General features: G+C 55.8%; 8 protein-coding genes across 8 annotated transcripts; 5 read left to right on the top strand and 3 right to left on the bottom strand.

Moving 5' to 3' along the window:
• Window positions 1-51: 51 nt before the first annotated feature.
• On the bottom strand, window positions 52-1,815 carry PHYSODRAFT_258915 (hypothetical protein; the record flags this gene model as incomplete). Its single annotated transcript, XM_009536262.1, has 1 exon — window positions 52-1,815. One exon carries the CDS (start codon window positions 1,813-1,815, stop codon window positions 52-54), a length of 1,764 nt encoding a protein of 587 aa, XP_009534557.1.
• Window positions 1,816-2,145: 330 nt separating this feature from the next.
• On the top strand, window positions 2,146-2,966 carry PHYSODRAFT_338452 (hypothetical protein; the record flags this gene model as incomplete). Its single annotated transcript, XM_009536261.1, has 2 exons — window positions 2,146-2,519; window positions 2,588-2,966. The coding sequence occupies 2 exons, from the start codon at window positions 2,146-2,148 to the stop codon at window positions 2,964-2,966; spliced, it is 753 nt and encodes a 250-aa protein (XP_009534556.1).
• A 107-nt stretch (window positions 2,967-3,073) lies between these two features.
• PHYSODRAFT_338451 (hypothetical protein) lies at window positions 3,074-4,187 on the bottom strand (the record flags this gene model as incomplete). Its single annotated transcript, XM_009536260.1, has 2 exons — window positions 3,074-3,362; window positions 3,706-4,187. The coding sequence occupies 2 exons, from the start codon at window positions 4,185-4,187 to the stop codon at window positions 3,074-3,076; spliced, it is 771 nt and encodes a 256-aa protein (XP_009534555.1).
• Window positions 4,188-4,821: 634 nt separating this feature from the next.
• PHYSODRAFT_355810 (hypothetical protein) lies at window positions 4,822-5,272 on the bottom strand (the record flags this gene model as incomplete). The annotated part of the gene is made up of 1 exon (XM_009536259.1): window positions 4,822-5,272. One exon carries the CDS (start codon window positions 5,270-5,272, stop codon window positions 4,943-4,945), a length of 330 nt encoding a protein of 109 aa, XP_009534554.1. The 3' UTR covers window positions 4,822-4,942.
• Window positions 5,273-6,989: 1,717 nt separating this feature from the next.
• Window positions 6,990-7,937, top strand: PHYSODRAFT_305131 (hypothetical protein; the record flags this gene model as incomplete). The annotated part of the gene is made up of 1 exon (XM_009536258.1): window positions 6,990-7,937. One exon carries the CDS (start codon window positions 6,990-6,992, stop codon window positions 7,935-7,937), a length of 948 nt encoding a protein of 315 aa, XP_009534553.1.
• Window positions 7,936-8,868, top strand: PHYSODRAFT_523209 (hypothetical protein; the record flags this gene model as incomplete). The annotated part of the gene is made up of 1 exon (XM_009536257.1): window positions 7,936-8,868. A coding segment is annotated over one exon (933 nt), but the record flags the coding sequence as incomplete, so codon positions are not given.
• A 432-nt stretch (window positions 8,869-9,300) lies between these two features.
• Window positions 9,301-9,666, top strand: PHYSODRAFT_432150 (hypothetical protein; the record flags this gene model as incomplete). The annotated part of the gene is made up of 1 exon (XM_009536256.1): window positions 9,301-9,666. A coding segment is annotated over one exon (366 nt), but the record flags the coding sequence as incomplete, so codon positions are not given.
• A 582-nt stretch (window positions 9,667-10,248) lies between these two features.
• Window positions 10,249-10,719, top strand: PHYSODRAFT_522005 (hypothetical protein; the record flags this gene model as incomplete). Its single annotated transcript, XM_009536255.1, has 1 exon — window positions 10,249-10,719. A coding segment is annotated over one exon (471 nt), but the record flags the coding sequence as incomplete, so codon positions are not given.
• Window positions 10,720-13,020: the final 2,301 nt, after the last annotated feature.

The following is a 13,020-nucleotide window of genomic DNA, read 5'->3' as shown; positions in this document are numbered from 1 at the left end:
TTGAAAGTCTCGCCACGTACGCTTTCCTACTATATCTCCGGCTGAATCGCATCAGCTCGAGTTCACCGCGTCCGCGACGGCCTGGATCCAGAATGCAGCGGCCTTGGCACCAGGGTCGGGGATGCCCGCACCGAACTCCTCGCCAACGTATCCGGCACGGCCAAAAGCTTGCTTGGTGGAGATTTGAGCCGTGGCCTCAGCACCGTCCTGAGCCGCCTTAGCAGCAGCCGAGGCCAATTCAGCGCCATTCTTCGAGGTCGGGCTGTCAAGCGCACGAAGCGACGACACAAGTGCATCCACCATGGTGCGCGAGCCCTCCTTAGCTCCTCCGTACTTCTGAACCGCTGCGATACCCGCTTGGAAAGCTCCAACCCATGCGGCAGTGTCGACTTCCTTGCAGCTCTCTAGGTGGAGCGAGCCAGCCGTCAAGAAGATGACGTAGAGCACTCCAGAGGTACCACCCGCGCTGCGACCGACAGAGTCAGCAAGTGCACGCAGTGTCTGCGTAGCATCGTTCAGCGGGTAGTGAGCCTTCAGGTCGGCAAGGATCGCCTCCGCTGCGTTCTTGAACGTGGTGCCGCAGTCGCCGTCGCCCACCTTGGTGTCCCAGTTGGTCAGTTGGGGCTCGTTCTTGATCAGAGTATCACACACGGCCAGAATGCACTTCTCAAGCAGACGTCCGCTGTTGGAGAGCTCGGCCGGGCGCTCGAAAGTCTTCGTGGTCTGGACGGGGGCTTCAGCCTTGATGAACGGTCCAGAAATCGACGACTGCGCGAGGTCGAAGGGCGAGTACGTCCACGCAGGAGCCGAAGTGGGGGCGTCGAAGAGCGCCAGCATGTCCGCGTCGCCGTTCGAGTTCCACAGCGACAGCGAGAAGCCCGCCATGTCCAGCGCCGTCATGAACGAGCCCACCAGCACGCGCTCGGGCTCAACGCCCTTGGCGCGGAGAGCCTGCACCGCGTGCTTGGCCACCACGTAGAGCTCCATGCCCGTTGTGGCCCCCAAGTTGTTGACCATGAGCACGCACCTGCTTCTCTCCTTCAGCGCCAGCCCCACACTCGTCGAGTCCGTCGTGATCTTCTCCACCAGCATGTTGCACAGCGCGGGCACGTCCTGCTGCTCGCACTTGCTCACTCCGGGCTCGCCGTGGATGCCCAGCCCCACCTCCATCTCGTTGTCCCCCCACTCCCTGGAACTGTCCTCCTGGCCCGGCAGCGTGCAGGGCTTGATGGCCACGCCCATAGTGCCGAGCTTGCTCTCGCCCGTTAGGCCGTTCACCATCTTGACCAGAGCTGCGAGATCCTTGCCGGCTTTGGCCGCTGCGCCCGCCAGCTTGTGCACGAAGACCGTGCCGCTGAGGCCGCGCCGCCCGGCGTTGGCGTTCACCACGGCCACGTCCTCGCCCACCACCACCATGTCGCACTTGAGGCCCTCGGCCTTGGCCTGCTCCACGGCCAGGCCGAAGTTGATGCGGTCGCCCGTGTAGTTCTTGACCACCACGAGGCAGCCGAGCGGCCCCGCGGCCAGGCGGATGGCCGTCAGCACCTGCTGCGTGGACGGCGAGGCGAACACGCCGCCGCAGACCACACCCGTGAGCATGCCCTCGCCGATGTAGCCGGCGTGCGCGGGCTCGTGGCCGCTGCCGCCGCCCGAGATGAGCGTCACCTGGCGCTCGCGGATGGCCGCGTAGTCGCGGTGCAGCAGCACGCGCTCGCTGCGCTCCAGCACCAGGTGCGGGTGCGCGAGGGCCATGCCCTCCACCATGTCGGCCACCACGCTGTGGCCGTCCTTGACGAGCTGCTTGGCCTTGGGCATCGCTTGGCTTGGCTCGAGTCCTTGGGCTTGGGCGCAAAATCTGAAATGAGCGAGCTGGTCGGGGTCATGATTGGCGAAAGTGTACCGTGACCAGCTTCAAGTTGGTACCCATACAAACCTCAAGTCACCTGGAGACCATGCGTGTCAATGACGAGCTTTTGGCTGGAAGAGGAGATGGAGGCCTCCCTTGCGTTGCAGTGGGCTACGATACCGTAGTTCTTACTCGGCTTGCTTTGAGGAAGTCCTCGGTAAATTCTCGTCCATAAGCGCCTTCATTAGATACACATTCATTTTCCCCAACAAAGCCAACCAATCAGTCGAAGAGGCAGCATGGGGGGCGGCGGGCTGCGCATCCTGCCGCACAAGAAGTGGCATGTGTGGCGCCGCGACAACATCGAGCACGTGCTGCGCGACGAGCGCGAGCACGAGGAACAGCAGCGGGATCGGGACGCGAAGGAGCGGCGGCTGGAGCAGGAGCGACGCGCGGAGAAGCTCGTCTCAACGGGCGGCGGTCGAGCAGAAGAGCAGCATATCAACTTCTTCAAGGCGGAGGAGGCGCTGGCAGCTAAAGCAAAGAGCGGGGGCAAGAGGGAGGAGAAGATGGACGACACTTTGGGCCGACATGGCAAGCTGCCGTGGTATGCTCAGGCTGAAGACGCGGAGAAGAACGAACCGACTGCCAGGCAGGAGCGCAAGCGCAAGAGGTGCGCAGTGCAGATTGATACAAGAAAAGCATGGAGCTGTTAGCTGACTGTTGTTGCTGTGGTTGTAGGGAGCTGGAAGGCGCCGATCCATTGCAGCACATGCGGCCGAAGGAGGGGCGTCCGCTGTTTGATACTTCTCGACGCTCGGACGAGAAGAGAGGAAGACGCGGTGTTGATGAAGAAGGACCTGCTGGTAGTGACCGCAGGAAGTATTCGGCCAGGTACAATCGCTCGTCGACGTCTCCTGAACGCAAAGGCCGTCGTGGACACAGCAGCAGCGAAGATGAAGGGGATAAACGCTCAAAGAAGCGCCGCAAACACCACAAGGAGAAGAAGAACTCGCGAAAGACCAGCAAGAAAGAGGCTATTCTGCAAGAGTTGCGACGTGAACGAGAGAAACGAGAGGCAAAGGAACGACGTCGTGCTGAGAGACTCATGTATGGGTAGATACAAGAAATGAGAAGAAGACAAAGGTGTTTTGGTTGAAAAGCATTTCATTATGGCATTCCCGTTGTGCAGCCGAGAGGCTGCGGATTAAGCTAGAGCTAGACAACTTAGTTGTCCTTCTCCACCTTCTTGATACCGCGAAGACGGCCCGTGCGGCGGGCGGCAATGAGACCGACCTTCTTACCGGCAGGGGCATCGCGACGCACGGTCGACGGGTGACCAATGTGCTGGTGGTTACCACCACCGTGGGGGTGCTCCACGGGGTTCATGGCAACACCACGCACCTTGGGCCACTCGTTACGCTTGACGCGGTACTTGTGGAAGGCACGGCCGGCCTTGAGGATGGGCTTGTCGGTACGGCCACCGCCAGCGACCACACCAATCATGGCACGGCACCTGTAGATCAATTCCCATAAGCGAGCACACAAGTCAGTAACCCTGTCACCACCAATCCCCCCTCCACTATCGACGATCAATGATCAGCAGCACCCCTAAAACCAATCATCGCACTTCCGCGCAAGTCATCATCCAAGAGATACTTACTCACCGCACAAGGCGGGAAGAATGATAAAGACACACACACGCAAGGGGAGACAAAGCTCCCAATGCGGCGCGAGCACTCACTCTGTCACTAGGGGTAGCAACAGAGACGAGCGCCGCCGTGCCCCAGGGACCCTCCTCAGAGTCCCCGAATCATTGCGTCGATGGAAAAAAATCCAGAAATGAAGCAGCAACTTACGCCGAAGGGACGGTCTTCTTGGAGCCCGAAGGCAGACGCAGCTTGGTCTTGCCCTTGTCCTCGTCGTGGGTCACGATGACAGCGTAGTCACCCGAAGCGCGGGCGAACGAACCGCGGTCGCCGACCTTGGCCTCGACGTTGCACACGATGGTACCCTCGGGCAGGCTCGACAGGGGCAGCGTGTTGCCGACCGTGAGCGAGGCCTTGGGGCCCTGGTACACGAACATGCCCGTGTACATGCCCTCGGCCGCGATCATGAGCTCGTGCTTGAGCTGGAAGCGGTACGGGTCACGGAACGTGACCTTGGCGAGCGGGGCGCCACGGCCCGAGTCGTGCACGATCTCCTTGACGACACCCTTGATGTAGCCCGTGCGCTCGACGAAGTCGAGGGCGCGGAAGCCGGCGGCGCCCTTACGGAGGTGCGTGTGCGACTTGAAGATGGAGCCAGCACCCTTACGCTGACCACGGATAACACGACCCATACTTGCTCTTCTTTTTCAACCGGGAAATGTCAAAATGCTCGGCGATTATGTATGGGGGCGGAGGAAGCCGCCAGACGAACGCATGGCCAACCAAAGTATCTCCCTGGCAGAATGGGTATGCGGTTGGGGAGGATTGGAGACAAAATACAAACACCAAGTCAAGACGAGAAGCCAGTGATTCATTGGCGGAGGTTTGGATGGTACAGTGTACCAAAGCTGTCTGGAAACGACGGCACTGAGGAGCCCTTCATTTCAGGTTTTGCCGAGAGTAGGGATAGTGTTTGTGTTGACGCCGATAGCATTTGGTATCTCCACCTCGTGAAGCGTCTTGGATGCGTTGTGTGCGGGGTGGTCATTTAAATAATGCGATAGAGAACTCCAGTGAGACGTTATAGTTGGGCTTTATGCAGCGCGTCTCCATCTGCTTCTTGCCCTGGTTTGTCTCCATACATTCCAATCAAATACATGCATTCTTCTACACCCGTGTAGCAATTGTAGGAAGCTTCGTCTAGACGATAGTGTCAAAAAGCGTGTTTTAATTGAGAATTCACACGTGCATCTCCTTTTCCTCTCGTCTATCAACTTGGTTTTCTATCGTCTTTCACTCGTCAGTAGTACTTTTACACACAACTCGAAGCTGTGCCGCTGCGGCGTTCAGTCCTCGCAGCAGCGAACAACTTCATTGCGTTCCCCGCTTTAAATACGTAGTTGTAGTTTTTCCATAGTACACGGGCGCACGTTGAGGGAGGGTTCCTTTAGGCCGGGCTCATGGGGATCGGCTGGCCCGCCATCAGCGGTGACGGTGCGCGCAGGCTGCCAGCGGCCGCAGAGGCTTCCGCGCTGGCGATCATCCACGGGTGCTGCAGCATCTGGTCCGCCGTGAGACGCAGTGCCGGGTCCTTGGCCAGCAGCTTGGAGATGAGGTCCTTGGCGTCGGGCGACACGTTGTCCCAGGCGCTGAAGGCGAAGGTGATCGGCTCGGCCTTGATGCGGTGCTCCACCACGTGGTCGGGTGACATGCCGTCCAGGTCGAACGGATGCGAGCCGCTCAGCATGATGTAGAGCACGCAGCCCAGGGCCCACATATCGCACGCGCTGGTGCAGACTCCGGTCGTCAGCAGCTCGGGCGGCAGGTAGGCGGTCGTGCCGATGTCCTCCAGGTTGGTGGCCGTGCTTGCAGGCCCAGCGCTGCCAAAGTCCGCGAGCTTGACCAGACTGGTGCTCTCGTGGCGGTTGCCCTTGCGGTACACGCCGCTGGTGTTGTGCTCCACAACGCGCGCACTCAAGAGGATGTTCTCAGGCTTGATGTCCTTGTGCACGAGTCCATGTCGGTGCAGGAACGAGAGAGCGCTCGCCATCTCACGCGCCACATCGCGCGCCTTGGCCTCCGGGAACGATCCGTAAGCCACAATCTGCTCGAAGAGCTCGCCTCCGCGAGCCAACTCCGTGACCAGGAAGAGCTTGCGGCCTTCCACGTAGACGTCCCTTAGATCGATGATGCTGTTGTGGCCTCCGAGCGCCTTCACGAGCTTCAAGGCCGAGATCTCGCGCTCCAGCGACGGGTACGAGCGTCGGTCATCGGGGTTCTCCATGGGCACGATCTTGACGGCGGCCACCTCGCCAGAGTCCTCGTGCATGCCGAGCCGCACGATGCCGAAGGCGCCGGCGCCGATCTGGTCAAACAACTGCCACTTGTGTCTCGGCTGGGGCACAGCCGGCTCGATGGCGGCGCGCGCGTGTGCGACGCCCTCCATTTGCAGCTCCAGGCCGACGCTGAGCGCCGCGGCTCCCACGACGGCCAGGCTGAGCGGATTCCGACCGCGCTTCGCTCCCGGCTCCGGATTGCAACGCGACTGCGTCTGGTAGGCGCATTGCAGCGCCCGAACGCCGCGCTGCTCTAGCTGCAGCTGCAGGCTGCTGCGGATGGCGGAGACCACCATGCCGCTGCAATTGGAGGCTTCCGAGGCTGCTGATCGTCCGAGGCGAAGCATGGCGACAAGGTGTGGAGAGCTATGGTTGGCGACTGAAGGGAAATGCCGAGTGATTTTGAGGAATGGGCAATGCCGGCTACTGCAGAGGATGGAATGCAGGCAGGCACACTGGTGCTGGAATGCTGAGTGTCGGACTCAGAGTCCGAGGAAGGGAAGGTTGCATGCTCGTCTCGAAACTGGTGTCTGCTAAACCGAAACAGCCGTTAGCTAGTATGGGAATTTGTATGCCTTGCGACACAGCGAAAACCAAACCTCCTCGACTGACGTCACTGCGGCAACAACGAAGCCATACCTACACATGCAGGCGACAGCGCTGTGCTGGGCTCAGCAACTCCTCATGATCGCGGTGCCACCACATGGGCTGGGAAATTGGCTTCGCGCGGATTCAACGAGATTCTTGCCAGGCTTTCCGGGGCAAATGGAGCCTTTCCTCGCACACTGAGCTCCCTGCGTTCACAGGTGAGAGGCCTCTTGCATTGCCTTTGAATCCAGCACGTACAGCCCCAGCGATACAGAGAAGTGCAAACCCGGAATCCAAACTCGTGCGCAAGTATTTTCGGCGTGCGATTTTAAGAGTTTTCCGAGTTTCTCAGAAATCGGTGAAGCAAGCGGTCGTTCGGTTGAGGCTGCTACATGTTATTATAGCTGCACGCACGCACTGTAGGTCTTGTCCAAGGCGGTGTAGGCACTTGCGATTTTAGCGCACGCCCCGAATAGCTGAGCACAGGCTGGAGGGATCGAGAGTGACACAAGTGCAGGGGTTTCACCTTGGAGAAGTATACTGAAACCAAGTCAACTGAGGCAAGGAGCAATGCCTCCGCCTCTCCATCCGGACCCCGGAAGGAGTGGCGAGGATGGAGGTCCAAGATCGATGGTGGACGACCGAGGTGGGCAGCGAGAAGAGAAGACGACAGCTGATGACCATGAACGGCACCTCGAACGCGAAATAACGGAAGAAAGCGGTCAAAACGCCAGAGAAGGAGAGCCCAATGGCCGGGAACAGCAAACAAGTGCGTCATCAGAACAAGGTGAGTATGAGAACGCCGAGAAAAATGAAGAGCCACGATATAGAAGTGAGAGTGACGATGAAGCTGCTTCTGCAAGTGGGGACGACGAGCAGAGTCAAGATAGGAGGGACACGCAGGAGAACAAGCATGGTGAAGCGGGTGAGGAGGCCAGCCAAGCGGGATCTGCTGAAGAAGACAAGCCAGAAGAGGGTAAGACTGGGATTCCGACGGAAGAGATTTGGACAGCTTTAGTTTCAGCTCTGAAAGCGCACCCTAAGGGGACCTACTTAGTGGAATGGAAGAGCACGGTGAAAACACTGTTCAAAATTGAGCACGACAGACTGCCAATTCGATCGCACCTTGTGCCGCAGCAGAAACAACGATACCCCAACCTAACCGACGCAGAGGTCACAGATTTGCTGGAGTTCATAGCTGTCGCGCAGGAGAAGGAGCCGATGCAGTATGCAGATTGGCAACGTAGAGTAGCTATCATCTGCAAGAAATTGTATGCGGAACCCAGAATGCTGTCGGACATACTCGTCCAAACCACGAGTCAGTTCAGATGGACCCCAGCACCAGTACTAGACAAGTGGTCTCAAGTAGTCAAGGGTTTTAGAGTGCACGAGAACACACCGCAGGGGCAGCATCGAGTGGAATTCAAACCCTTCATGTTCAATCCGCCCAAGACGACATCAAAAGACTCGAGTCGCTGTGCCTGCGACGGAGTGAGCAAGGAAGTCAGGGTCAGTTGAGGATGAATGGACGATCATTAAAGGTATGCTTGAAGGGCATATTGCATGCCGAGAGTTACCACCATTCGTGAAGCATGTGCTAGATGAAGACACGCGTCTTCGACAGTATGGAACAGTTCAGGCTCAAGTGGAAGGAGAACTCCCGCTGCGGTTGGGAGGGCGTGATAAACTCCATGCGTCACAGCAGAGCACGAAGGCCATCGTGGAAGCAATTTTAAGAGCAGCGGAACCAGGGGCAACTCAAAGTCTGTACAACTTCGTAAACGCCCTGAAAACCGTGAGCTACAACAGAGTGAAGAAGGAAATTCACTTTTATTTCTTCACGAGGGCGACAGCAGCGTCAATGACTAGTGTGCCCATTCCTTTCCGCGGAAAAGTGTACGGCTTGCGAAATGTGCATGCCAAGGCTTCGAGAAACGCATGGGAGAATCAGCGCAGCTCGAACGGAATCGCCGGAGTGCGTCCAAACGTGTACGAAATTCGCCTACACAATGTGACGAGGTTTGTCGAGATTGGGAAACTAAAAGCGTATTTACGCAAGCACATTCCGATGGATTTCTCGATGGAGCCGCTAGATCAGTGCAACCCGAAAGCTCATCTGTCGTCAGTATGGCAACTGCAATTTCAGTTGGCAGGATGCCCAATATTCCTGGAAGGAATAGTGCGCATCCACTGGTTCGGACACAATCTCATTGTGCAACATCCGAGAACGCCGCTAAGACTTCTCTGTCTTAACTGCGGAGGACAAGGTCATAGAATGTTACACTGCAATGAGCAGGAGGAAGAGAAGATGGCAAAAGGCACCAAAACGGTAACAGAAGCGGAGCTCACTGGGCTCGAGGATCTGGCTAAGCCGTTCTCGAGCATGGAAGACATCCGCCAAGATGCCGAAGCACGACTACAGCGACAGCAGCAGAAGAAACGTGATTAAAAGAAGGAGAGTGAGGCTTCCATGGCAAATGGGGTTCGAGACTCACAAGGACCAACGTACCGGGTAAGTGAATCGGCAGGAGCAAGGATCAGAATTCCGCCAAGGAGAGTACCAAAAGTAGTGATTCAGACAAGAAATGCCAGCAAAACAATGACATCAGCTTCAAGGGATGGGGGGGAGCCTGTCGTGGATGATGAAGATCCAATGGAGACGAAAGAAAGCAAAAGTAGCCTGGATGAGAAGCAGCAGAGCCGTGATCACAACAACGGTGAAGTAGAATCACAAGAAAAAATAGCAGCTCCAGGAATTTTGATGGCAGAGCTCAAACGCGAACGAGATGCTTTGGAGGCCTTAGGGGGGCAGGTGAAAACGGAGCCTAGTGCTCGTCTGGACTTTCACAAGCCATCACCAAAGGCGTCGGAACCAGACACGTGGGAGGAGGTAGAGCAGTGTGCAGGCATCCGACTAGTGAAGACCATGATGAATGGAAACTGTCAGGCAACAGCTCTAGCGCAAGCACTAGTGGATGATGATCTTCATGCGTATCCAACGCATCTAGAAGAAATGGTTGCGACGCTGAAAAGAGGAATTCGCGTAATGGCTCTAACGAACCTGGAAAAACAATTCCCGCACCAAGCACGGCGAGAGGCGCTAACCGAAGTGGGCAGAGGATGGCCCACTATGTCAAGGCCAAACTCACTCAAGCTGTTCGGGCAGTACCTAGATGAGTACGCATCCACTCCTTCGAATGTGGAAGCAACACTGGCGATGGTGCCGCGGAAAAATTGGGGACTCTCATGGTAGCAGCGAACCTACTTCAGCGAGATATATTCGTCTTAGGCAAGGACGCAATGGGGCAGAAAGGATGGCAGTGCACGAAGTACACCTTTGGAACCAGGACAAAAGCCAAAGAGTCCTTCGTCAAAGGTCTGCAATACAGACTGGAGATAAGGGGGTGCATCCAACTGCTTGTCGAGGCCAAGAAGAAGGCAATAGAGGATGAAATGCCGATGCCTATCGTTTTGAAGTATACAAAAGAGCATTATTCAGCGTACGTACACCACGGGATTCCGCTGCAGAATCCACAAGAACTCACAACGCGGCGGTGCCGTATAAGCGTGGAAAACCAGAAACAGGAGTTGCAACAGCACGAGCAGAAATAGAGGCTGACAATCGGCCTCCATGGGTAGATCAGTGGAACGCATTTGAGCAGACATGGCCTACCAGGGCGGGGAGCTTTCCACGAGCGGACGGCTCGAGTGATGTGTGGTTCAAAGCAGCCACTGAAGCCCCCGAGGCCTTGTTAGAAGCTTTGCGCCATTTCCTCTTTAGAGAGGAAGTGCTGTAATTGCTGAATGCAGAGACCCTGTCCACGTGGGGCGACGTGAATGCATTGTGGACGGCCTGATGTCACTAGCGGCAAAATCACGAACGCAAGGAACGAAAAGGTGGCTCGAGAAGTGGAGTGGTCGATGGAATGCAGCTGACACTGAAGAGGACATGGCCGCAGTGGTGAACAGCAAAGACGACTGGGAGAAGCTACGGTCCTTGAAGTACGGAGCAGATGAACTATTGCACTTGTGTGACCCTAGTCTCCGCACAGTGGGAGCAATTCATCTGCTCTGCGCGGAGATGTATGCAGAAGAAGAACGTGCGTTGACAGGCATAGAGGTCTCAGACGATGTTAGCACACCAGCTAAGGTGAGGCTTCACCTAAAAGTGTTGCAGAAAAATACGGACTACCATACAGCGCTCAGCGGTTCTCACCAGGAAGTTAACTGGGCTCAAGTGAGCGACTTTTTCGTGAATGCTGTAGCGCAGATTGAAGGCGATGACAGTCAATCCTATTAGATCCAAAGTAGTATTTCCTGTCGAGCCAGCTGAGGAGCGCTGGCCAGGAGCAGCAGAGGATGTATATGGGAGAGCAGCCATCTTGGATGGCGCATTCTATGATCCGTCCAAAAAGACCGAGGAGGGAAGAGCGTATGATGGAATACGGTACGCGAGTCAGAATGTGAGAGGGTTCGCCAGCAAAACAAGGAAAAAGTGGTATTCAGCATGGAAACAGACTCCAAGTAGATCAAGACCGAGTGTTTGGTTACTGCAGGAAACCCATGTTGCGTCGGATGAGGATGCTAAAAAGCAGCGACAGCATTGGAATCGAATGTGGGGACTGCGACGACCAGCAGATAAGCTGTCCTACTGGAGTCAACACGCGAATAAGACAGGAGGGGTTGGAATCTTGTTGGATCCGGCAGTAGCAAAGCAGTCTGAGCCATGGCAACGACACAAATGGACAAAGCGAGTGATGGCATTAGAAGTACAAGGCTGTATCGTAGTCAATATCTATGCCCCAAACAAGTATCAAGAGCGAGAGCGCTTCTTCAAAAATCTACGGGAGTGGCCATGGCCGCAAAACAAACCTGTGATCATGGGTGGGGATTTCAATTGTGTATTGGATCCTCAGCTAGATAGAAAAGGGTACACAGGTGCTACTAAACCTGAAAGCAGAGAGCTGGAACAGTTGCTCGACGAGAGGTTGTGGCAGGATGCACGTGTGCTGGTAGGGGGAGCAGAGGAAGATGCAGAGGTGGCTCCACATCACCACTACACGTACTGGACTACGACGGCAGCGAGTCGAATTGACCGAATGTACATTTCAGCGCAGTTAGTTCCAAGGTTTCAATGGTTAGAAGTCCAACTTCCGCCGGTCAGTAGTGATCAGCAAACACTAATCATGCATTTGAGGCGCGGAGACGTCGTTAACAAGGTCAACAAAACCGCACCTCGCTGGGTAAAATACCCCATCCGAAGAAGCAACCAGGAACGAGTGAAAACCGAGTTGCGAGCGGAAATGGTTGAGGATTTGGGTGCCGACCAGGAAAGGAGCATCAAGTGGGACGAAGTCGTACATCAATGCGTGAAAACGATAAAACGATTATCCAAAATACTGAAACAGCGACGATACTGGAGAGCAAAGGCCAGGAAACGTAGAGAGCGAGCAGGCATTGCAACGCGGCGAGGTCTGATCGCAGCAAACGTTGAGGAGGCGAAAGTAAGCAAGGAACTCAACACAGGGCACGCACTACAACGGTCGCATGCCAGTGTACGAAGGAGGTTTCGCCGGGTGTCTGTGTGGGAACGTGACCAAACGGTTAGCAGCATACTACCATCTCCTGGGACTGAGTTCGCACCCAGGTCCACCATAGCAGACAAGTTTGCTCAAGAGTGGAATGACATCCAAGGACGGAGCCACCGTACGGTCCCGTTAGATGATCTAAAACGCAGACTAGATGAGTTCGCCACGGTACCATCCGAGAGACGAGTTACCGACAAGGACAACGCAGCGCTTACTACTAACATGGACGAACACATAGTCGTGGAGGCTATCAGAGCGCTGAATAGAGAAAAAGCGGCAGGACCAGATGGACTGAACAACGACTTTTACAAGGATATGGAAGACGTAATGGCGCCGATCCTGACGAGAGTAGGAAATTCGATCCTTCGAGGCAAGCGCCCACCTCAGACTTTTTTTAGGGGTCTGATAATTCCGTTGAGGAAAAAGGGTGACTCGACGAGCGCTATGGATTACCGGCCGATAACTCTATTGCAAACCAGCTACAAGATTGTGGCTAAGGTGTTGGCAACAAGACTACAAATGTTTCTAGGGCGATTAATTGGAGACTCGCAACAAGGCTTTGTACATGGGAGGAATATGAACAAGACGGTAATGATGATGTTAGCTCACTTAAAACGTGCGGTGGCGGACCCATTAGCAGACTTAGAAGACAGCGCCGGCATATTACTGCTGGACTTCAAGAAGGCCTACGATACGCTCGACCGTGAATTCATGTTTGCAGTATTAAGCAAGTTCGGCTTTTGCAGTGAATTTGTGGAAGTGATGCGGAACCTACACGCTGGGACAACAGCTAGATTTATGGTCAATGGAGAGCTATCGGATCAGAGCCCGATAGAATCTGGTATCAGGCAGGGGTGCCCGCTGGACCTTTGCTTTTCATTTTAGCTGCTGAGATCCTTGGGCTAGCGCTGGCACAAGAATCGCAAATTGCGGGTGTAGCAGTGCCGGGTGACAAGGAGCGGCGAGAGCACTTGTTCTCTGCGTTTGTCGACGACTCGACGGTTTTTATGCAA

Source organism: Phytophthora sojae (genome assembly GCF_000149755.1).
Source record: "Phytophthora sojae unplaced genomic scaffold PHYSOscaffold_9, whole genome shotgun sequence".
In the NCBI taxonomy this organism is placed as follows: Eukaryota; Oomycota; class Peronosporomycetes; order Peronosporales; family Peronosporaceae; genus Phytophthora; species Phytophthora sojae.
The sequence above is the reverse complement of the archived record's forward strand: the minus strand, read 5'-3'. Positions and strand labels throughout refer to the sequence as shown.